Raw genomic sequence first — 25,939 nt, forward strand, 5'->3', positions numbered from 1 at the left:
ATAGGTGCAGACACCAACAAGTAACACCATTTCAGTATAAGCAGTTCCATTAGTGGCACCAGCAATGTTGAACAGGTGCAGACTGCAGTCCATAATATTCACTTTCACTAATCACACTGTTCATCAGCAGAAATTAAACATGACTAAATGTCACACATCATGTTGAAAAGTGCAGCACCATCACTAATCAGACAGTTCAGGCATGAACAATAGTTTGAATACACATACAATGCTTTTACACTAAACATACAAATCATAACAAACACACAAATGATATCAGATAATTGTCCTATTAACTATTACAATACACAAATACCAGTAAACCTATAATATTTATGGGTGTCAGTGCAAGCCACTACAAACAAGTAAAATAATATTTAGGAGATAGGTTGGGATCACTTCTCTGGGATTATAAAAGGAAAACACACAAAACACACTCACTCATCTTTCATCCACATTAGTGCTACTGTGTAATTGAATAGTGTTAACTGTGTAAATGCAATTCTGTCAAAATTTTATGTTCATCATGTGTATCAAGTAGTAGTGGCAGCAATGTACAACAGTCAATAATAGTTAGTCAACGTCATAGTCATCATGTCAAGACCAATGTTTGCCAAGCCAGATCAAAATGTACGGTTGCTGAACAACTGTCAGTGAGCCAAGATATGCAAATACTTCCTCTCTTCAAAAAAAGTATATACTGCTTAGTGATTTAACAAAGTGTGTGTGTAGACAATCTTCCTTCTACTTGAGTGTTCTAGTCTGCCATCTTTATCCTCCTTGTTCCATATAGACCAACAAAAAAAAATATGCTCCTCACTTACTTCACCTCTTATCCACCAAAACTCCAATAATCATCAGCATCACATAATCTCAATACTTCAATAATACCACTTCAATACGTCGATCATCAATATCATTTACCTTACCTCTTGTCTACGAAAACTCCAATAATCATCAACTTCACATAATCTCAATACCTCAATCATACCTCTTCAATACGTCGATATATATAACCTCATTGCCAATATCATTTCACTTCCATAACAACTCTTTCCTCTAGTCAGTCTCCTCGAACAAGTGCAGACAAAATCCTAATGCAAACCTCAATTCATCATCCCATACAATCCGAAGACACAGTGTCCACACACACCTCTGTGTAATCCATCTGACCCAAATTTTCTACTCATTATGCCTCATAAAATATATTTTGGTTACCTTGTCCATCATTAAACCAAAGAAATGCATACAAGACCTCTAACAGACTTTAGTTCGAACAACTCTCAGTAATTAAGTGTGAGTACGAAGTGTGAATAATCGTGATATTTCAGTGTGTAGACCACTTCAAGAATTATGGCAAACAGAAGCAAACATGTGGAGTATTTCTTGTGTCAAGTGTCACTTCCTATTTCAGTTACTCACGAAAAATGCAGTGTAATAACTGTCAATGGTCTAAACCTAGTGTTGGTATATCATGTCGTTAGCTTCCTTCCTATTAGCATAAATTTATACAGCTTTCATAAAACCTCCAGCTCATGTGACTTCTATGCAGTTTCTTGTACTAATGCTGTTCGTCGAATTATGGCAGTTCATTTTCTTATCTTAAAAATATGAGGCACTGAGCATAAGCAAAACATGCAATAGCGAGTAAATATACCAGTAGAGAACAGAATGTCAACAAGTGGATGCAACACAATTCCTACAACAAGGCTCTGCCAAGCGAACAATCTATAATTAATACCACAGTGTAACCTAAACTCTATGTTTGTACACAGTACATCAGCATTGCTATATTCTAAATTGAAGAGTAGTTATGACAACAAAACAGAAATGTGTAAATATGCAATCCATACGCAAAGCAGCAAATATGTATCTTATATAATAAACAGGTCATTATCATCATATCAGCATAAGCAAATAAATGTTCATATGTAACCTTAATAAGTAAATATGAAGGCGCAAGCAGATAAATCACAAAGTGTATCTTACATACATAACCACAGTCAGCACAATTAATCAGTGGACAATTACAATTTAAATAAATAAGCACAGCAGGCACATAATAAAAAAATATAACATCAGTGAAAAGGCATAGCAGCCAAGCGATGCATAATATACACAAGTAATAACACTGTTCATTAATCAATAATTGTCAAAATCAGCAAATGTACACAAGCACGTCGCTTCACAAGTAAATTCATAGAACATGAAATTCAGCACAAAGTATGAATCACGTAATCGCGAGCAGCAAATTACATCTAAAGTACGTACCTAAGTGGAAATATGTTACCTGAAAAATAAACTCAATTAATAGTTACCCGTTTTTAGTTTATTACTTTTTTCTTTGAAATTACATTCTTCCTGAAATTTTCTCCATAGTAAGTCGTCTTAATGTCGGACATGCACAGAATTTACCTGAAGGTCTTAAATATTTTATACAACCGTATCCTGAAAAATACTGAACGTTAATAACATAATTTATAAAGTCACCATAGCTTTATACTGAATTTAATCCGAGAAATTAGACTGTGTATTTGTTTACGTCTGTCAGTGCATTCGCACTGTGCGCTCGATCAGCTGTAGGCGCGTGACGTATGAAGTAGTTGTTTGCGGTCAACGACTGCCTTTTGCGGCGCGCAGACTTCACTGTTGCTTTGAGTATCTGCCGCCGCCGGAACACGGCGCGGTATCCTTGCATTCTCCACATGTTTACGTATAACTGTTGGTTTCTCAAAAGTATGTCATTCCACAAAAATTTTTACGTTCGATATGTGATGTATTCCCTTGGAGCGTCGAGATTTAAGAGTTTCTACTTCAACAGTGTTATCATGAATGATTTTGCGAACCCTATATGGACCGTTATAAAGCAGAAAAAATTTGCGACACAAGCCTTTTCCTTTGTGAGGCAAACGGTGGGACTTAATTAACACCTTTTGACCAACTGACAAGATTTTTAAACGACCAGGACGTTTAGCTGATTTCCCTCTTCTTGCAGCCGCAGACGCAATATTTCGTAGAGCCAGGTTGACAACTTCAGAATGCTGCAGTTTCCGTGAAGGCGGAAAAGGAACGATTTCAGAAATGCGATTTGTTGGTACTTTATTTTTTAATATAAATAGAGGCGGTAAAGAAGTTGAGTCATTAGGAAGTTCATTCAGAATGTTTTGAAAAATATGAAGATACTGATCCCAAGTTCTGTGATTCTGATGACAATAAAGACGGCACAATTTATTGATTTCCTTCATCCATCTCTCTGAAGCATTAGATTGAGGATGAAAAAGTGAAATAAAAATTGGTTTAATCTTACGACGCCGTAGAGTACGAAGCCAAATTTTAGAGCGAAACTGTGATCCATTATCTGATATTACCTTATCAACATGACCAACTTCTTTAAGAAAATGTTTGATGAAAGCATTAGATACTGAACGAGCTGTTGCTTTGCGTAAAGGTGTAAAACACACATATTTTGATGTCAATTCCACTGCTACGAAAATGTACGCAAAACCGTTAGTAGAACGAACCACTGGACCGAACAAATCGACTGCAGCCATGTCCTTTAATTTCGCTGGAATGATAGGAAAGAACGGTGCTCTGTGAGAAACAGTTGGCGGCTTAGCCTTTTGACATAATTTGCATTTGGCAAGAACAGATCGAATACGTTTTTCCATATTACTGAAGTAACAATTTTCTCGCAATTTATGAAAGCATTTTCTGGGACCAAAGTGCGCATAACTGAAATGTGTGGACCAAATCAATTTATTGACCCACTCATCAGGAATACAAACTAACCAAACCGAGTTGTCGACCGATTTTCGTTTAAAAAGAATATCATTGCGAACTAAATAATGCTGTCTAATCGCTACGCTTTCCTTTGTCCTCCACTTCTCCTTAATGTCCTTCCAGATTGGATCCTTATTTTGCTCCTTAGCGATGTCCTGGAGCGAAGATGAAATAAAATTCTCAAACGCAACACCTTGAATGTACATCAAGCAATAATGGTTTTCTTTGCAGTCCTCTTTAGCACTTTGTTTCAAACCCATAGGTGCACGTGATAAAGCATCAGCAACAATATTTGAAGATCCCTGTATGTAAACAATACTAAAATCAAATTCCTGTAGGTACAACGCCCATCGTGACAATCTGCCATGAGTTAATTTTGTCGACATAAGAAATTCCAAAGCTCGATGATCAGTGTAAACCTTAGTATGTCTACCGAACAAAAATGTGCGAAATTTTGTGAAAGCCCAAACAACAGCCAAAGCTTCAAGTTCCGTAATCGAATAATTCTTTTCGGATTTAGAGAGAACACGACTTCCAAATGCAATAGTCTTCTGTACTACAACGCCGTTTTCTTCTATCTCTTGAAATAAATGTGCACCTAGGCCTTTGTATGATGAGTCCGTCGCCAAACAAAAATCTTTAGATAAATCCGGATGTGAAAGAAGTGGAGCAGCAACTAAAGCATCACGAAGTTGTTCAAATTCTGATTGAGCTTCCTCATCCCAACACCAATTAGAATTTTTTCCAGATAGTTCACATAAACGAGGTGTGGCCAAATTGTCCAATCTAACAAAGCGTCTAAGAAAATTACAGACACCAAGGAAACTACGAACATCACGTTTTGTGGTAGGAACAGCATAATTACGAATAGCGTCTAGTTTCTCTGGATCAGGGAGAATACCTTCTGTAGAAATAATGTGACCGAGATATTTCACCTGAGAACGACCAAATTCAGATTTTTCCAAGTTCACTGTAATGCCAACTCTTGCAAAAATACGTAATAATGAATCCAAAATTTTGTTGTGCTCACTCCAAGAATGTTTAGCAATAAGAATATGGTCAACATATGAAGTAATATTGTCACGAAGATAAACAGGTAAGATTTCGTTTAAATTACGAATGAATGCTGCAGAAAATATAGTAAGTCGAAACGGTAATTTCCAAAGTCACTTTCGGGTAAAACAGTCAAATCCGGTTATTCTTTACCTACTGTCTAGATAGATGGATAGTAGAAGAATTGTTTTTTATAGATACAAAGAATAGTGAAAGAGTAGGCAGCGGTGCAGAAAACTAAAAGGGAAATAGCACCACTACAGCTCGGGGCCCTGTGAGCGCTACGACACATATTCACTGAGTGTAGTGAATCCCCTGAGGACTTTAATAGCTGCACATAAATTTCAGTTTGTGACTTAGTGGCAAATTTGGCGGAAGTGCGTACATAAATTGATCTAACCATGCACATGGATGTATGTCATTCTTAGAATTGCGAAAAATCTTAAATTTCTGAACTGTCAAAAAGTGTTTAAAGTCAAAGTTTTCGCTTCGTGGCGACAAAGACCTACCGCGTCTGTCCCAGTTTGAATGTCGATTATTGTCAAGTTCGCGCGCCTGGCGCTCTCTTGTTGTATCCCGTAAATGAGACAAATTACTTTCTTCAAACCCCTCTGCTATCTGTGATTCCAAATTTCTTATGCTGTCTTTTCCTACAATTTCGCCTTCGATTTGTTTGACTTGCTTTCGTAATGCCTCAACTTCCCTTTTAACGCGTTCATTAAATTTTCCCTGATTTTCAACATGCTTATTTATGTTCTGGTACTCTTTGGTTTCTGCAAATGGTAATGGAGCTGTATCATCCGAATCTCTGTCCCCATGTAAACTAAGACTTGTCAATTTATCTGAAATCTCCTCAACTCTTTCCGATAAGTCACCTATTTTTTCTTTCTGTTTACTTACGTCTTCCGTAAGTGTCGCGACTCGGGTTTCAGTGTTGACACATTTGGTAGTTAACTGTTCATATTGTTGTGTTAGATTATTTATTCTGTCATTTGGTACGGATTCCTCGATTCTCTCAAATATTTCTTCCTTATCGTGTGCACGTTGTAAATTTAACTCTGAAAATTTTTGTACTATCACGCGATCTCTTTCTTCCTGTTCTCTATCCTGTTCCCTTTGTCTAATCTCTACTGCAATTAATCTATTATTGTGAGCATTCAAAATCGGTTGTACTTCCTCTCTAATCTCTTTCTTTAATTCATCCTTCATGTTTTTGAAACATGTCCCTATTCGCGAATCTAACCGTGTTTCCATTGTTTTTAATTCAGATCCTAACTGTGATCCCAGTGAGTCAAAACGTGTTTCCATTGTTCCCATATCAGTTTTAATTGTTCCTATATCAGTTTTAATTTCAGATCGCAAAGTTCCCGTCTCTGTTTTAAATTCAGATCCTAACCGTGTTTCCATTGTTCCCATCCGTGTTTCCAGATTTAATATTGCACCCATCAACTGCTTCATAATAGCCGGTTCGAAATTCTTTTCGCCCCTAACATTTCCCGCGAAACCAACTTCTTTCGTCATAGCTGTAAAGCTATCTGTGTTCGATACTATTCCAGAATTTTCTGTCGTTAATCTCGAATTCTGAAAATTTTCTGATTGAGAAAAATTTTGAAATGGTTCCGGACTATTTTTCCGACTTATTAAATTGTTTTCCACTTCATTATTCATGATACTGTTTTCCTCTGTTGGCGAGTTCGCCATGTTAACAATTTCGTCATTCTGACTATCCATCATTTTTGCCTTTTTCATTGATCGCGTAAACATTTACAAAATATACAAAACTCGTCACTATATGAAAATTACACACAATGACTCTTTATCTCCAACAATACCATTCACTCGAAATGTTTCCCTCAAACACGATTAACGAACAATTGAAATAATTGCACTAAATCGTCTAACGCGTATACAAGACAACAAATCAAATTCAGAGAAAAAATACCATTATAAGAATGACAATTACCAAATCTACACATGCAAAATAGACTACAATTACTAAACTACAAATTACTACAACAATACTACTGTCTACTATTTTTACAGTCAGAAGATTCCAAGGGACGATCCGAAGCAGTGGTCGCCACGTGCATGGGGGCTTAATTAAATGAAATGAAAATAATTTTAATTTTTTGGTTCAGTAGCTTTCTGTTCGGTTACGAAGTCTCGTAACGGTTGGCCCTGACTAGTATTATTACGCAATCTGACTGCATAGAACAACAACAAAGAATGAAATGGAAATTTTCATTAACACAATTAATTAAGTCCCCAGAAACTATAAAACCTACGAAACCAAAGCATAAGTGTAACTGTTCTGTGTGTCGAAGTATGACTCAACGTACGCATCTGGCACGGTTCTTCTTCAACAACACAAGAAATTTTAAATATCATTTATACTTAATTAATTAAAGAAAATAGAAATACCATAATTCCTCAAGAAAACCAGAATTACACTCTAATACAAGAACACAAGCCAGATGCTTTGTTGACTGAACCTGTAATGACGCATTATTCAGGACATTGAAATAATGAGAAAGAAAAGAAAAGTAGTTTGTTACCTTAATTTATATTGATGAAAAGCACTCTAGACATTACAATCTCTCCACACCGACTCGCTACTATCACATCTCAACAAGAACTTTTCAGTATCACACCTCACTACGACATCTCAGCACTGACTACCACGAGCTCTCCCCAAGCACTGAATACTACGAGTTCTCAATAATCACTGCCAGTGGAGGCGGCGGAATAATACTCTCTAGCGCGATCTCTGGCGCTGTGCTTCAGTGTAGCCACCTTTCAACCGACTCTCAAATGAATAGGATCGTTTACTTCAGCCTTTTAGTTCGTGTGTGTGTGTGTACACATGATTCACTCGATGTTTTTCAAATAGACTTGGACACGTAATGTGGGCACAGAGGTAATAACCACCGCAGGTCTGAGCAGCTCTCTCCCGCAGCACACAAAGCCAGCTCGTGGCTACTGCTCATAGTGGCGTCATAGCTGATATCTAGTAGGCGTTTGCTGGGAGTCTGACTAAATCAGTGTGTATGACGGCTAGGGAGCTGAAAATTCTCCGATAAAAAGCATACAACTTCTGGTAGAAAAGGCTACAAGGCGATGCTGCTTCAGACGCTAAAGCTGAGCGACAAACCTCAGTGTGAACTGCTAGCACTAGATGTCATAGCCAAGAGTGACGCAAGCAATGACTTCCTGGAAATGATTTGATTCTCCAGTGAGTCCTCATTGGTCCCTAAATGTTGATCGATTTCTGGATGAGGGGTTTCCAGATCGTTGAATCCGGTGGCCGCTGCAATCAACTCACCTCACATCAGTAGACCTCTCCTGTGAGGTTTAGTAAGTTATCAGGTGCACTAAAGCAGGCTTACAGACCGAGAACACCTCAAGTGACTCGACTTCGTAGTGCTTTCGAATACGCAGTTGTGGAGATGCCTGATCGTACATGGAGAGAAACACTGAATACCGAATGCACTTCGTTTGAGTCATCAGATTCCACACAGCGATACGAATGGGCGAGGAAACAAACTTCATGCGTTATCTTGTCACATATTGAAAACTCGTTGATATTCTCAACTATAGTTCTAAGTTATCAAAATCTAAATGGTCAATATCTTATTTAATCTAAATCAATTTAAATATGTCTAAATATGCTGAAGGCAACGGCCTTGGCACAGTGGATACACCGGTTCCCGTGAGATCACCGAAGTTAAGCGCTGTTGGGCGTGGCCGGCACTTGGATGGGTGACCCTCCAGCCGCCATGCTCTCTTGCCAGTTTTCGGGGTGCACTCAGCCTCGTGATGCCAGTTGAGGAGCTACTCGACCGAATAGTAGAGGTTTCGGTCAAGAATACGATCATAACGACCGGGAGAGCAGTGTGCTGACCCCACGCCCCTCCTATCCGCATCCTCCTCTGAGGATGACACGGCGGTCGGATGGTGCCGGTAGGCGACTCGTGGTCTGAAGACGGAGTGCTAAATATGCTGAACTGTAAAAGTCGGCATGCTACCAGGAAGTTTGCAGTCCTCGTGCACCTGGTGTCTGAGAACACAGCACTGGAGAGTTTGGGGGCTGTCAATTGTGCATAGCTTGTGGATGAGCGAGGGCCAGTTAAAATGCCTTCGGGCTCTAAGTGATCGTGCGAGTTAGCTGTGCTTGAGGGGAACACGCTCGATTCAAGGGTTAAATATGCAGCTTTTATGTAAGTACTGGCTGTAACATCTACGGCTTCCAGGCTACATGGTACCCCTTCAAAATTTGCACGAATTTTTACGGCGGAAGATAAAATGGGATGTAATATACAGAGTGTAAATTGCGTTAATGTAGATAGTGATACTGTTTGCAGCTGCTAGGTGCTAAGCAGTGCTAATGGAAATTATCGTTTTCTGTCGTTCTTCCGTCGCTAGCTTGACTATTACTATGCTCTTGTTGTATAAAGTCCATTCCTTCAATAAATAAAAGGCTCGTTGTTTGATTAACACATGCGTTTCGCTTCTTTTATTTTTGAACCCTACTCCAAAGCCTGCAAAAAAGGTAAATAAATCTACTGCGCATGAATAGAACAAGAAATCCCCTACACTGTCACTGAAAATATTAATTGCAGTAAAATACTTAGTAATAACCACGAGGAGCAAGATGAAGTAGGATGCTTCTGTCAGGCTCAGGCTCATTTGCATAAATCTTAAGGCAAGTAATCCAAACAATAAAAACTGGCAGATGGATTTATATGTTGCAGGCGAGAAGTCGCAAATCCCCTCTGCATGTCACTTAAGACTGCAATTCTGTCTGATGTCTAAATACTGATGGATTTGTGTATAAAGTAAGTTCTACTACATGAATGCTCCGTGACCATGTGGAAAAAGAATAAGATATACTCTCCTCTAAATGGAATACGATGCCTGGTCAGTCCACTCTCGAATAGCCTGTTGAGGGGAAAAATGAACAAAAATTGTGATCAAACCTTAAATCTTTCTGTATTCATGCAGTAGCTCTGAACTGTGTTTCAATGGTTGTAGCCTCACCAATGTAAAGAATCCAATGGATAATGTGCTGGAAGCACTATAGCGCTGTTGGAACCATATTATTATGTATATGCCTGTGAATAAAAAAAGACAATACATTTCTTATGACTCATTATGCATTCAACGAAGACTCTGATCCCATTATGCCACCATAATCGTATTTCTGGCATAGCGTATCTAGAGCAACTATAATCAGGGGGATTGGGTGTACAGAAAGGCATATGGTCATTTTTTATTGATCAGTACGTGTTTGAGTGGAATGGGAACGAAAATAGTTAATATTGTTCTGACTGAGACCCCAAGAAGTACTGTATAGTGGCTTGCAGGGTATGTGCAGAGATGTGAGCTATTATCTATAAGAAGGCTGCGGCACCAGTAGGCTGCAGCAATTCACGAGGAATGGGAATTGGAGCTGAACATAATAAAATATAGCAGTTGAATATACATAAGTGAGAAGATCCTGATACACTTGTAGTAGGCTATTGACTACAAATCACTAAATGCAGTATCAATCGTAAAAGAATATGTGGAGTGGCGGCGATGCAATCATTTAGTTGGTATAATTTCTGTGGTATATGCTGCAAGACAGGCGGTATGCATCATGGAGGGGCTTTACTGTTAAAAATTAGTGGGGGTGTGTACATCACTTCCTACACAGTTGACTCAGAGAGTTCCTGGCTTTCTTCCATGGAATCTCATTTATGTTCCTACAAAACGTCTGTAGACTGCTTCTCGTAACACGCAGCAGTATTAGCATTTTGGAACTTAAACGAGGGGAAGGCTAGCGCACTATCGTAGCAACTTGCAGGGCAGTCTGTAGCGTGTGGGTCATCTCTGGTGTTGTTGAAAGAAACGTAAATGGCGTTCCAAATTCAGCGGTATGGTGTTCAAGATGCAAATTCTAGATAAATTGAACACTGTAGCTTTCTTTTCTTTTTTGTGGAAGATTTATCAAAGGCAACAATATGGGGAAACACATTATTGTTCACAGAAAGTATCTTACAAAGCACTTTTCAGTTGAGTGACAAAAGAAGTTTAAGTGCATAGTGCACAGTTTCCGTGAGCTTTAAGTATCCTTAAATGTATGGAATAAAATCTTAATAGGCAAATTAAATTTGGGTTGTCGACTTGTGGATAAAATCCCATGAATAAAGTTATGGGATTGCCCTGCAGCTCAAGATTTTGGCCAACAGACAAACATTCTTTGCACTGGCCATCCACGAATTGTACTAGGTGCAGAGGAAGATGGAGTACGTCTGAGGACTTCTAGGAGTGACGTACTGTGACCGCTAGGATAGTGGAACGTGAACAAGGGGAGAACCATCTGCCGTAATTGAACCGTAACTGGAACACATTCTTTTGGAATGGGGGGAAACAAATACTGGAAATGTCAGACCGTAACTGAACGTGAATTTCGTAAAACATATTGTGTCATATACCTCTGGAAACATACAAAGACTTTGTGTCACAAAGAACTGTTACATTCAGTGTAAATGGTATACCAGTGCGCTGTTAAGGTGTATGCTTGCACTGCCCGTAATGACACTGGTAGTGTAGAAGCCCAACAAAGTCTACTGTACACGTCTTGCTACAGAGAAAAATGTGTCTGGATGATGAGGTGTTAATGACGTCTCAGTCATCTAACTGCGAGACAAGCTACATTACAAAATTCTTAAAGCGTGTGCGTGTATTTAAGACTAGCAGGCGTGGTAGAATGACAGGCCGTGCTGTTTAGCAGCGGCCTGTGCGAACAGAGGCCTGTGACAGTGCGCTGACACGTGCACATGCTGGACTGGCAATTACAAAGTGGATGTGTCACCCTATTATGAAGGATGCAAATTCACACATTCAGTCTGCTCGAATAAGTAGTGCTAGTGGAAGGGAAGAGGTTTAAACCATAATTACTTGTTTTTAATCGTGATATGTGTGGAAGGATCTCAAAGGGTAGCTAAAACGTCAGGTGGCCATTGAAACGCTTATTTCTGCCTCTGGGTGCTGCGTGGGTAATGGGGATGTGGAGGGGAGGGGTTGAAACCCCCACTACCAGTGAGGACAAAGCGAGTCCTTTGCTCTTACCGTTCTGTTTGTCCTCGTGTTGTGAGCTGCCCACTCTCAGCAGCCAGGCAGGTCAGCTCCAAGATGTGCTGCAGTGGAGGGGGCTCCAGTCAGCGGCTGTAGTGGTAACAACACGGACTGAAGCACTTTGAATACTTTGCAGGAAAGCCGTGTTGCATTTTTCTCTTTTTTTCAGTTTTAAATGTAGAGGTAATTGTTGCCTTCCACGGCCATCACGGTATCAAAACAAGGATTGCAGAATGTGTGACGCGGGGCAATAAGAATACACTGTTTGGAGTTTGTAAACTAAACTTTCTTTGTTTGTACTTCAATAATTTGTCTATCTCTCTCTCGCCTGTCAGTATCCTAACGGTAGCGGCGCAAGTGTGGGGCATATTAGCCAAGTACAAACATTTTACCGTAGAAACGTTCCTGCCATTAACTTTTTACAAGTTCAGTAAAATGACATAGCGTCACGGGAGCTGATAGTTATGTCACACACTATGGGTTTTAAGTTCACTTAAGCAAAATGTAAGCCCACTACGCATTTGTTTTTGTTGTATGTCTCCCTGAAAATAATGGAAATTTGTGGAAATCTGGAAGAAAATCGACAAACTTTTAACGAATTACCTAAAAAATGTTAAAAGTGTCATATGTTGGTGTGCTTGCAGGGCATGCATTGTGGTATTAGTTGTTACACATTCAAAGTGCTATATTTGTCTCTTCTTGAAAAAGGAGGTATTTGCGGAATACTGAGGCAAAATCGACAAATTTTAAGAAATTGCCTAAAAACTATAAATAACGTCACATACTGGCTACAGCGAAACTAATATTTGCACATGTTGTCGTTAAAAAGGTTGGAAAACTATATGACAAAACCTACATTTTTGTCTGTCTTCTGAAAGAGTGGGGAAAATAGCAACTAAACCCATTTTTATGTGTATATTCTTAAAAAGTTGAGGAGAAATTGCCAAAATTGCAATGAAATCTGTGTCTTCTCAATAAATCAGTAAAATTAGCCACGAAACTATAAATAGTGTCATAGGTTGTAGAAAGCAGCATTGGGTGCGATACTCTGCAGAACATTTGTGCCATACTGTACCAGAAATATGCAGTATCACCTCAGTTTACTGCTGCTGCTGCTCGAGTGAGGTACACACGAGGGCTGACAGATGCAGGATGCCGGAGACTCTATCACTGATAACATAACATGAGTGCAAGTGTCCTATTCAGCTATCATCTTGGCTATAAATTATGGTAATTAACATGACAATATTATTGACCATTAATTGTACTATCATGACAGCTGTTGTCCATTAATTACAGTCTAAATAAACAAAACATAGGCTAGCGCAACCGCCGGTTTGTTTACATAAAAGAACAGTGCCTCGTATTTGGCCACAACCTGCTTTTGCCCACTACTAAGGCTGTTTGTTATATTTTTCAATTATTACGTTCAATTCGCTGCTTAAAGGTTGGTGCTCCATGAGTAACACATTTTAATTATTTTTTTCACATGAACAGATATGTCTTGCTAATTTGTTCACTGTCATCTTGTATTTTTGAAGAGAGGAGGGCACCCATTTCGGAAACGAAGTGCTGCATGTAAATTAAAAATAATTTTATGGTACAGAAATTGCAGTTATGAAAAGTTTCAACAAATCTTTGTCCTGCATATGAAAATATAAGTCCCATTCCCAATATAAGTTGTGATTGATCTGCATTTTTTCCTAGGTGTTCATACTGTCCAGAATACCTTACGGTGGGTTGTGTGCACATCACATTTCAATAGAAACATTTCACATCTTTACAAGAAATTTGTGCTCTCAGTCTGGCCTGCTGTCAGAGTAGTGAAGTAGTGTACAACAGCCATTGTGCCCCCTCCTGTCCTTTCCTACATGTTTTTTTGTTTTGCTGTGGTCACACTACTGAGGCTTCTGCTGTCCACAGAGGGCGCTGTGGCAGGTGCCAGAAGACATGTTGCCCCGATCTCGCGCCACTGCGGACATTGCGTGGCGAATGTGCAGATCTGGATCACCGCTGAGGAATTTCTGCGAGGCACTGTATGAGTTCATAACTAACGCAACTCTGGATTCAGCTGAAATGGTGAGTACATCCGGCCACCAGCTCAGGTCAGTTTATAGATACCAGCTAAGGATGATGCTTGTGCAAACTTGCAGTTCTAATGAATAAGATATGTGTTTCTCATTGGTCCCCTGCAAAATTCTGCTGACCTGTTTCGTGATTGGCCAACTGTCTCAGCTGGAGCTACTAGCTAGTGGCAAAAAGAGGTAAAGGTTCCAATTTGTTGCCCTCCTATAAACATGGTCTACTCAAATTAATGTGACCGTAGCGTACGTTCGACGTCAACGTGGAACAACCAATAAGAGACGGCAGATGGCTGCAACAGTAATGAAGGGTATATAAAGTGTCTCCAGTGGACGAGGAAAACAGTTCAGTGTTGTCATAATGTGGAAAATGGAGCGATTTATCTATCGTCCAGAAGGGCAGGACCACTGGCTTTAGCGCCAATGATCGAAGCATCTCAAAAATGGCCAAGTTTTTAAACTGTTGACAAACCGCCATGGTTAAAATATACAATGCATGTCAAAGTAATCAAAGTAAGGTATCCAAAACTGGCGTCACGAACCATAGATGACAAAAACGAACTATGGCTGTCTACTTTTGAATAGAAATGCAAATGTTGAGCACCTGACCAACAAAATGAACCAAAGGTCTTCCAGCAGTGCCTCTTTAACGACCATTCAGCTGAAGTTGCTGCGTATGGGCCTCCACAGCAGGCGCCTGGTTGATGCACCCATGCTGGCTGCTGTTCCTCAGTGACAAAGGCTGGAATTTGCACGCCAATAGTGCAAATCACGTCCACTGAGTAGCTACAGATGGCGTTTTGGGAATAACCACGTTTTATGTTCCTTAAGACAGAAATCAAATACTCTGCAACAACCACTGGAAGACTTCAGGCCAGAGGAGTGAGTGTTATGATATGGGCGATGTTTTTGTGGGATTTCCTGGGTAATCTCGTCACTCTGCAAAGCACAATGGATCAATGCAAGTACGCAGATATCCTTGGGGACCATGTCCACCGCTACATTAATTTTTTTTCCTTCAACATGATGGCATCTGCCAGCAGGACAGTGCAATGTGCAATACAGGTCACATGTACATGTGTGGTTTGAAGAGTACCAGGGTGTGTTTGCCATACTCCTCTGGCCACCAAACTCCCTGGATTCAAACCCAATCGAGAATCTGTGGGCCCACCTCAATCGGGATGTTGGCACCATCGATCCACAGCCAAGAAACCTAGTGTTGTTCTCCATGGCATAGTGGAGTCGGCTTGGCTCCACATCCGTATTGGTACCTTCTGGAACCTCGCTGACTCTCTTCCCGCATCTTTTTAAGGGGACTGCACTGCAAAATGTGCTTATTCAAGCGTTTGACACATGTTATTGGACAATGTGTATGTGTATGGCCACTGTCCCTTCTGTCATTAGACCCACACTGTACTCTGCTGCCTCAGTGAATAGCATTGCTTACTGCTTGAGCTGAGGTAATATCTGGATGCTGGGAAGATCTGTTACAACTCCTCAACAGCCGCCCGCATCTCGTGGTCGTGCGGTAGCGTTCTCGCTTCCCACGCCCGGGTTCCCGGGTTCGATTCCCGGCGGGGTCAGGGATCTTCTCTGCCTCGTGATGGCTGGGTGTTGTGTGCTGTCCTTAGGTTAGGTAGGTTTAAGTAGTTCTAAGTTCTAGGGGACTTATGACCAGAGCAGTTGAGTCCCATAGTGCTCCGAGCCATTTGAACCATTTTTCCTCAACAGCCTCATGATGCATTCTGGAGAAATGGTGAGTCAGCCTTCCTGTCTTACATGAGGTACTAGCTAGTGTCAAATCATGTGCAAACTTGGGGCATAGCTACCGAAAATGTGCAAACTGTATTCGCTCATTAGAATCTCATCACCTCGTTGTGTACACCAGTATATCTTCTTAGCTTGAGTGGCTAAGCATGGCAAATGTGCTGACCTTTGCCCTCTTAAGTAAGAAGTACAACGCATTATTCCAGATTATCAGTGGTTTTATGCTGCACTCAGTCTTCCTGATGAGTAGGCCTGCTTGCCATCTCAGCTGAATTATTGGACAATGGCGAAGCATCGTACATGAGCAGATTTGGCTCACCCTGTAGAAAACATGTGACACCACGTTCCAGTCACTCATAGGCATCATTCTGTAAATTGGTGAGTACATGTGTCTCAGTTGAGATACTAGCTAGTGTCTAACCATGACACATGTGCAGAAGTGAGCAGATAAATAGAACTTCCCACTGTCTGAACTGAAGCACTACCTGATAATAAACATGGCCTATGTGCAGCTCTGAGGAACCCATGGGGAAAGCAAGTGTGGCCACATCTTGCTTGATTATGAACTTCATGTTGAGCTGTGCTAATCCGGTGAGTATGCCTGTCTACTGTCCCAGCTGTGGTAACAGCTAGTGTAGAAGCATGGCAGTTAAGGATGAAGCCCGGAGTATTCCCGAGGAAGGCCTGAGTGTCAACGCTGCAGTGCCTCTCTGACGTTCTGCTAGACTCTGGTGACCTGCTAGAACTGCTTATCTAAAAACTCAGGTTTGTGCAGATTTGTGGCTACCTTGAGGTTGATGTGTATGACTAATTACCAGTTTGTCACCACCTAGACTTTGCTGACGTGCAATGTACGCCTGTCTGTTGCCTCAGTTGTGGTGACAGCTACAGTTTAAAAGAGTGCTGAAGCATATGGGACCCTATGGACATCTTGGAGAAGACATGAAAGGATACATTCTAATTCCTCACCACCTTCATGCTGAAATCTGGTGAGTTGGTGAGCAGACCCATATACACTCTCAGATATGATATTAGTTAGTAGCCAAGTGTGGTGCTTTTGCAGATTTGGGGGTGTAGATATGTTGGCCATGTTTCAGTTCCCCACCAACCCCACAGTGGATTCTGTCGTAATGAACAGATATGCCTATCTTCTCAGTTGAGGTATTACCTAGTGGCCTAGGATTATAATATATATATATATATATATATATATATATATATATATATATATATATATATATAAGCCTAGGATCCTTCTCACGAAGGTATGACAAGTTATATTCCAGTTTCTCACTAAGCTCATGCCACACTCAAAGGACCTATTAGCAGTTGCACTTACCATTTCAGTAGAGACAGTGGTACTGACCAAGCATGGGCAATGTGAGGACCCCGAACGAGGTAATGAAGATTTACAGGACATGTTCAAGTCCTTCATGGATAACAAGTGAGCAGTGAGCGATGCATGGCTTGTGTTTGTCCCATGTCTTATTTAACATCCTGTTTTTGCCATACTGCCACCTACTTATGTTAGTTTCAGTTACTTGTGTCACTGAGTTGCTGCATTGCCTGCCCGCGAGCGGCAGCAGCAGCAGCGCTTATCGATATAAGCTCTGCCGTATTATCTTTGCTGGACTGATATTACCTCCCGGTCGTCGTGTGTCGACGAGTCAGTTGGAAGGTGCCAGCAGTCAGTTAGGGCCTGGCAGTGTTGGCACACGGAACAAGTTGAGTTGGGGCGCGGCAGCAGTGAGGTCAGGATCGCCATGAGTCGCCCGACGGTTGCCGACGCACACGGTTGGAGTGGCGACGACTTTGGTTGGTCGTCGGACGGTCGTCTTGCCGGACGACGTGTATTTGACTGGCGATCGCTCATAGGTTGGCTGTGTGTGCTGACTCGTGATTCGTCCCTGTTATTGTACAATTACTGCCGTTAGCATTGTCTGGTTCTTCGTGCAAGTGTTCGTGAAACTGTGTGTAGTTTGTGTGGTTTTGATTGACAAGCTTTTTAAATGTTGTCGGAGTACTGGCTCTGAGGAGTCGGTCGGTTGGCGTGGAGCAGTGAGGAGTTCTCGGCGGGCCGTAGTTTGGCCGGGGCTCGCTGGCGGCCTCTACGCGGTGTCGGAGAGTGTGGCGCTGTTCCCATTGCTACGAGGTCCGTGGTTCACCGATCCTGACACGAAAGTTGAGTTTGATTTAATCTACAAGCAAGTTGAGACTGTTCACATTGTGTCGTTTGGAGTTCGTTGTCGGTTGTTGGGATATTTCCGCGAGCAACAAGGTAGTTTTCAAGTTGGAAAATTCTAGCCACCCTCTGCTGGCGTTTCACTGTATTTGGTGATAATTGAAGTGCATTAGCGGAATCTTCTGTCCTGTGGCCGTTAACGTTCCGGTTACCTGCCCTGGGCGTTGACGTAAATTTCAGACAGTGTAGTTTCCTCATCGTGTTGTTGGTGTCCAGCACGGTGTGTATGGCTTGTTGTGGGCTCCGATATCTTCTTCGTTGCTCCGTTGAACTCCCTGTTGTGCCCTGGTCGGGTGAGGTGGAAGTTATCTTGTCGGTGGGTCTGCTGACAGACCGACCGGCTGTCAGCAGACCCACCGACAAGTCGTATCGTGAACGGTTGGCTCGACTGCCTGTCTCACCTAACCGAGAGTTAGTGTTTGAATTACAGGCCGACTCTCGAACATCTGGACGCCCTTGTGTGTATTGCCTTTTTTTTCTAATTTGTTGTTGTTGGTGGTAGTTGTATGGCTTCTAGCCGGTTTTGTGTTTTAAATTAGGGTTGTTTTACTCTTGAGGCCTTCAGCCTAATTTAAACTACTTTTCACGTAAGCCCTTTCGCATTTTAAAATTTTTTTGGAATTTTTAAGTCTTCGGCCTTCAGCAGATTTGAATTTAACTAGTTTACTTCAACCTATTGAAATTTTAAGTATTTGGCCTTCAGCAGGTTTGGGTTTCAGTTCTTTGTTCTTAAGGCCTTCAGCCTAAATTAAAGAACTGTTTCCCATAAGGTATTTGGTATTTAAAAAAATTTATGTTTTGGTGTTTTAAGTGTTCGGCCTCCAGACGATTTGAATGTAACTTATTTACTTGAACCTAACTAAAGAACTGTTTTAAGATAAGTGTTGCCTTTTAAGTTTCTGATTATGCTTGCATTGTAAGTTATTGGCCTTCAGTCATTTTTAAATTAAATTGGCTTTCAGCCGGTAATTGAGTCCCAAAGATTAAAGCTGTGTGTTTAAAAAAAATTTTTTGGGCTCTTCTAATGTTCGATTAAATAATAAATTTGTTTGTTTGGGTGTAACTGAGAGCCCCTCATTTTGGCCCATTTCCACAATTTATTCTATTTGCCCTGTCCTGGGGTTTAGCAGGGCGCTTCAAGGAGGACTATTAACCATCTCAGGAAAGATTATATGTGTTGCACAAGAGCAGACTTTAGTGCTTTCTGTTATATATATTCTACGCCATTTTCCAGTTCCTCCCTTTCTTCATAAAGAACTCTACCAATATTGTGTGGTATAAGCCTGTGTACTGTCTCAGCTGACATAAAAATAATGGCCAAGCTTGGTGAATAGGCAAATCTAGGGTCCTCCTGAGCAAGAATTGAGGGGGTATGTGCCAGTTGCTCATCAGCGTCATGCAGCACTCAACTAGTAACGGGGCAGAGCTGGTTCTAAGACAGAATGCGTTGTTACCAGATCTCACACAAGGTCAACATCGAGGTCACCTACCCTCTTTCCTACCTTCTCCCCTACTACTCTATGCCAAAGGGGTGAGATAAAAATGGTTGGAAACGTTGAAATGTGTCATCCTGTTCATTAGGAAAGCTAGAACAGACTTCATGGTTGCCAGATTTACCCAAGAAGACGGGGCTAAGTTATTACTGTTATTAATGACATATCACTTTCGGCCACACATTTGTTATAGCTATAATTTATCGCCCAATTATTATATGTGATGACCTGCTTTGCTCCCGCTATGATTTAAGAACCAAAATTGCTGGGAAAGCTGGAACAGCATCCATGGTTGCCAGATTCATCCAATACTCACTTTCAAAACTGGCAGATAATAAAAAAAGGCTGGATACAGTTGTCCACAATTACGATTGTCAGATATGAAACAGGCACCTTAGTACAAAAAATTTTCCAACCCTTATGATATGGAAAACTGTGATTTGAGCGTGCCTCTCTGGCATCATAGCATATGTATGCTAAGTAAAGTGGATGGAAATTGAAACATAGTGGGAAAATACAAGGTATCCTACATGTAATAAGGGAGAAGGCCAAATTCAAACAGCTCAGTTAGGAATACTTGTTCCTAATTTAAAGTGGTAGGAGTTTTAGCAACATTTCTGACATTCATATACCATTATCAGGTTAAGAAAGCGCACAGAGTATCTTAGGTGTCTTACTAAGTATAAAATACAAGACTTAGTATAATTTATGACTCACTGTCAAACACAGCTGCACAAAGTAAGTCTAATACTATGGCAATATAGTGGACTTTTAAAAATAGTAGGAAGTTAAAAGTGATATTTTCTGTATGTGTTGCTTTGTCATGGATGGAGAGGGTGAGGGGGCGGGGGAGGGGGGGGGGCAGATGCTATCCCAGACCTAATGTTGCTAAGTCTTGCTAGGAACACAATCCTGGATTTCATGGATGTGGATACACCTTTGGACATTAGCGCAGACCTAATACGGGTGGATACACTTTCGAACAGTATTCCAGACCTACTCCATATGCTAGATATGCTACAGTGACAAACAAATACATACACAAAATATCACAACTGGACTAGGTGTTTACAATTGGACAAAAGTGGTTCCTCGAACATTGTTTTCATCTTTTATATACATCTTTGAATTTTTGAGTACAAACGAAGCTTTGGCCACTGCAGTTGACTAGTACTCTGTGTTATTAACCCACGAGAAAGTAAGAATTCGTGTTGGCCCTGCTAGATGGTCATTCATTGGGAATAAAACTGTATTTAAGGCAGCTAAAGTCAGCACAGTCATCTATAATATGCTAACTATTGTTGTAATACATCCCACCTCCACCTCATTCCATGTGACACAGTTGGCAGTTACGGATTGGATTAAGAAAACAAATATTCCTGTAGGAAACCCTTATTAATTTTTAGCATTTGCATTGCACGTAGATAACAGTTCATTCTCTGTTTGTTTGGTGTGATTTTGATAGTATCCAGCTTATCTTTTAACTTATAATTTAAATATACATGAAAACCATTTATTTCTTTATCTAGCCAGTGATCTGACACATACAGAAAAGTTGAATGTTCTCAAATTCTAACACATATCTAATTTTTTCCTGGAAAATATCTCTTTTATGGCTTTAACTATTTCCTTGGTACCTTCTTGCAACTTTCTTAGCTGGAAGCAGTCATTAATTTTAATTTTGCTACTTATTTCCTGCATTACGCTATTGCTAAAACTTTCCAAATATACTTGGGTGTGCTCTGGTGACTTTTCACTCGGCATTCTTGTGGAATTTCCGTAAGAAGCTTTATGTTGAGAACTGTTGAAATAAATTACCATTAAATGATGTTATTCCATGGGTTTTAATCCCCACAAATGGGGGACGACATCTAGTCCATCACATTTATGTACAATGTAGCCATCCTTTTTAAGTAGATCCATACAAGAACAGATGTATGTATACAGGATGGTCCATCTGAAGTTTCGGAAGAGATTATCTCCAAAACTAAACATCGGGTAAAAATAGTGGGTAAGACAAGGTCGTAAGCTCAAAAGTGTGTCATCAAATGATACTACACGTGACCTCCAGCCCCCGCCTCATTGGGCAACTTTTAAATCTTAAATTGAAACACTCATTTTTTATTGCAGATTCGGATTCTCCATAATAAGTGATTAATTTTTGTCTGAAACATTCATTTAAATCATTGACAGATAGGGCTGAAATCGAGAAAAAAGTAATACTGGGGAAGAACTCTGATTTATGTAGAATTATCCAAGAAAGACGCATCACATCGATAAAAAATGTGCACCAATTCTTTCGTTACGCCAAATTAAGCTATTTTTGTACAAAATATACTGTGTCCTACTTTTAGCGTTACCCAGGAACAACGACATGGACGTATTAGAATGATGTTCCCATGGGGTGCTTCATCGGTATGAGTCCCCTTGCTTCTCACGTGTTGGGGTGCCTCATTAGTGTAAGTCCCCTTGCCTCTAACAATTTGGAGTGCTTAATTAATGAAATTACCCACGAAGAAATTGTTCAAAATTATCCCCATTTGCTTCACTGTATAAAGTCAATCGTCCGCGAAAGCTGTCCACAGTTTTGAGCAGCACATCCCGTGGTATGGCTGCACACGCTCTTCGAATGCGTTGCTCCATACCGTTTCGGGTTGTTGGCCGTCTTTCATAAACAAAACTTTTTAAATAACCCCGCAAGAAAAAATCAGGAGATGTGAGGTCTGGTGAACGTGGAGGCCACTGAATTGGTCCGCCGCGTCCTATCCACCGACCGCATTTTTAGCATAATGGGGCGCTGCGCCGTCCTATTGGAACCACAATCGTTGCCTAGTTTCTAAATCAACATCTTCCATTAGCTCCAACAAATCATCGCGGAGAAGTTTTAAATAAGATTCCCTAGTAATATTTCGGTCAAAAAAATACGGTCCTATCAAGTAACCGTTTAAAATTCCACACCAGACCGTTAACGACCATTTGTGTTGATTGTCGACGGGTCTGTGCCAGTGTGGATTGACAGGGGACCAATATGACAATCATGACGATTTAATTCGTCATTGTTTTTGAATGTTGCTTCGTCAGTGAACATAACGTATCTAAAAAAACCATTGTCACCTATTATCATTTCCAACGCCCATTGGCAAAAATGCACGCGTATTTGCATATCTTTCGGCGTTGATGCCCGTGCCAGTGTGGTATGATACGCATGATATTTATGTGACTTCAAAATCCTCAAAACAGTTGATTTCGGTATTCCAGTTTGTCTCTGAATCGCACGACTACTCATTTCGGGATCCAGCTGAACACAGGCGAGAACAGTAAGGGTACGAGCGTCATTTTCATTGTATTCGCGTAAACGAGGTGGACGGTGCATGTATCCATTTCGAGCTCGTTGAGTGCAATTTCGAATAATATTTTCGCTTCGATGTCGTCTGTTTGGGAAACGGTCCGCATACAATTGCGCAGCCGCAGCGTAATTGTTATGCCATTCACCTAAAATTAACATCATATCAACAATCTCTGTGGGAGGATAGTGAGCCATGTATCGCTAAAGAATAATTTACTTTCGTCAGTTGATGTTTACAGTTCACAATCTGAAAAGTGACGTGTGATCGCATTGCACCGACCTTTATACTGAGCCATAGTTCGCAGTTTGGCCATGGTAGCGCCACAGTTGGCTGAGTAATGCAATTGTGAAGAGTTCCCTAACTAGTTTTTAATACCAATCCGCCTCCCTCCATCAATAACTGTGACCGGTAGGATACATTTTGTAAAAAAAATAGCTCAATTTGGCGTAATGAAAGAAGTGGTGCACATTTTATATCGATTTGATGCGTCCTTCTCTGGTCATAATAAATAAATCGGAGTTCTTCCCCAATTTTCATTTTTCTCGATTTCAGCACCATCTGTCAATGGTTTAAAAAAATGCTTCAGACAAATCTCGATTACTTTTTTATGGAGAATCCGAATCTGCAATAAAAAATGGGTGTTTCTATTTAATATATAGAAGTTGTCCCCGCCCCACCCAAGAGCTGGAGGTCACGTGTAGTATCATTTGATGTCCCCCTTTGAGCTGATCAACTTATCTTACCCACTATACCCGATGTATAGTTTTCGAGATAATCTCATCCGAAACTTCAGATGGACCACCCTGTAGATATATGTAAAAAAACTGTAGGCATCTGTGGGTTTATTGATTCTTGTAAATACTCCAAAGTATAAACACTTTCTACTGGCATTTGCAGTAGATTATTTACAGTAAATTCTCATTTCTTGTATTCGCTACCTCTATCTAGATTTTTCCATATACGATATTCAAAGTAATATGTAACCCTTGTTTGCAAATTTTTTTTCAGTAACAGCTCATGTTTCTTTTATGTAGGATCTGGCTTAGCCATATGCACCAGTTTCCGTTTTTCCACACATAGCACGTTAACTGCTCTTAAAGGTGTAATTTCTTCTGTGTGAAACATCCCTTTTCTTTGTTAAGACCTGTCTAAAAACAGACGGCAGGGTACAGTCACGAGTATGCTGTCCTCCACAGTCAGAGCTCCCAGTTCATCTTTACATCCAACGTCCTGCCTCCCCCCACATTGTCGTTCGCATCCTCCCTACACGACAATGCTGTGGCATTTGGGGGGGGGGGGGGGGGAGAGGAATGTACTGGCATAAGCTGTCACCAGCACACCTGTCAGCAAAGATGTAGGGCGAAGTTCGACAGTAGGTGCCGGATCAAGTGAGCCCTTCGTGACAGAGGCCAGACACACACTGACAAGCAACGCACCGCCAACGCCCTCTCGGCAGCGCGTATTTAGGCCGCCGCCGCTGACCGGGGGCTTCACTGACTCAGTCCTCCAGTTTGGCGTCCCGTCATACACTCGCTGAGCGGGCTCAGTTCACGTCACAGGCTATGACATTACATGGCGACCAAATTGGTGGCTATAGCGTTTGTAAGAGCAATATTATCGATATCATCTGCTAGAGGACTATCACTCATGAGCTTTTACCACAACGCATGGACTCTATTCCAGTTAAGCAAATGTTCATTTAAATAAAGAACCGTATTAATCCATGTCTGCATTTGTGTTGTAGGAACAGTATACCGGCCACTCACAACAACATCCTCTCCCTTGCATCCTTGCGCTACAAGACTCTACAGTGGCAATGACGATATTACACATTGCTCGTGGGGATCAATCCTTATTCAGTAATATCTATATTTGATGTTACTATGAAGAACAGTGGCCTAGATGAGAAAAAATTGTTTCTCCAGTTTTAATATAACACTTTTGTAAAATACTTATGTCATCTTTATTGGTGTCTGTAGTAACGATCTACATATAGTTTACAGGAAAATAATTAAAAATTCAGGTAGAGAGAACATAGATAATGTTTTCTCAGACGTGGTTTACGTGCACACCAATCAGTTTCAGGTATTCTTATTGCCCAGTAGACAAGTATCAGAGTACAAGGGCTATCTGGAAAGTAAAGTCCGATCGGTCGCGAAATGTAAACTACTGTGAAAATCAAAAATGATTTATTTGCAGCAGTTAGCTACAACATCCAGTCACTTCTCTACATAGTCTCCTCTCCTACATTGACATTTGTCGTAGTGTTGTACCAACTTTCCAGTACCGTCGTCACACAACGTGACTTCTTGTGCTCTCTGACATTTCTCTACGCAATGCCACAACGTTGTCTTCATAGCCAGCAGCTCATGTGCGCAGAGGTAAAACTCAGAGGGAGTCAATTACGGGCTTTGTTGTCGGCGATCGAACACTTCCCATCGAAAGCACTGCAGGAGCACATTCATTGTCCCAGCAGAGAGCGACTGAGAATAGTCATAAAGGAGGAAATGCGTGGGTAATGTTATGTGGGCTGCATAACATCAGGCGGAAGATCTCACCAGGCCTTCATACCTCGTGAGAGACACTATGCATCTAGGCATCTTCACGTGCTCACTGTGCATTCAGAACTGAAAAGAGCGACGTGACGCAATCGACAGGCATACTAGAGACACTGAGTAACACTTTTGTGCAAAGAGTCATCGAATTTTCGCTGTCGTTTCCGTTGGGTGCCCGATTGGACCTTTCTTTCCGAGCAGCCATGGTACTATACAGCAACTGTTCTGTAAGCTGTCTGATAATTTATACCATAAAGAAGCGACTGACACACAGTACAATGGAGTACATTGTAAATACTGTTCGTCGACATGTGATACACAAAACAGTGTTGCAGAGGGTCAAACACATCACGCATTCCACATTTGTAAATCGTAGCTTCCAGTATGCTAATAACAGGTTCTTTAGCCAAAGATGATATAAAAATTCCTCACAGATGTTTATGGCGGCACTTTATAAAGTGCATAAAATGGTTATCGACTTTTTTGTTCCCTCCTGGCCTTG

The 25,939-nt window shown here is 40.9% G+C and overlaps 1 protein-coding gene across 4 annotated transcripts in view; it reads left to right on the forward strand.

Annotated features, from left to right (window-relative positions):
• The window catches only part of LOC126194813 (lipase member M-like), a 245,746-nt gene that overhangs the window by 127,238 nt on the left and 92,569 nt on the right, over nucleotides 1–25,939 (forward strand). For all 4 annotated transcript variants that reach the window (XM_049933134.1, XM_049933135.1, XM_049933136.1 and 1 more), the window contains exon 6: nucleotides 13,876–14,031. In XM_049933134.1, the coding sequence (XP_049789091.1) occupies nucleotides 13,876–14,031 (156 nt within the window). The remainder of the gene's footprint in view (nucleotides 1–13,875; nucleotides 14,032–25,939) is intronic.

This window comes from Schistocerca nitens, chromosome 7, assembly GCF_023898315.1.
Source record: "Schistocerca nitens isolate TAMUIC-IGC-003100 chromosome 7, iqSchNite1.1, whole genome shotgun sequence".
NCBI lineage: Eukaryota > Metazoa > Arthropoda > Insecta > Orthoptera > Acrididae > Schistocerca > Schistocerca nitens.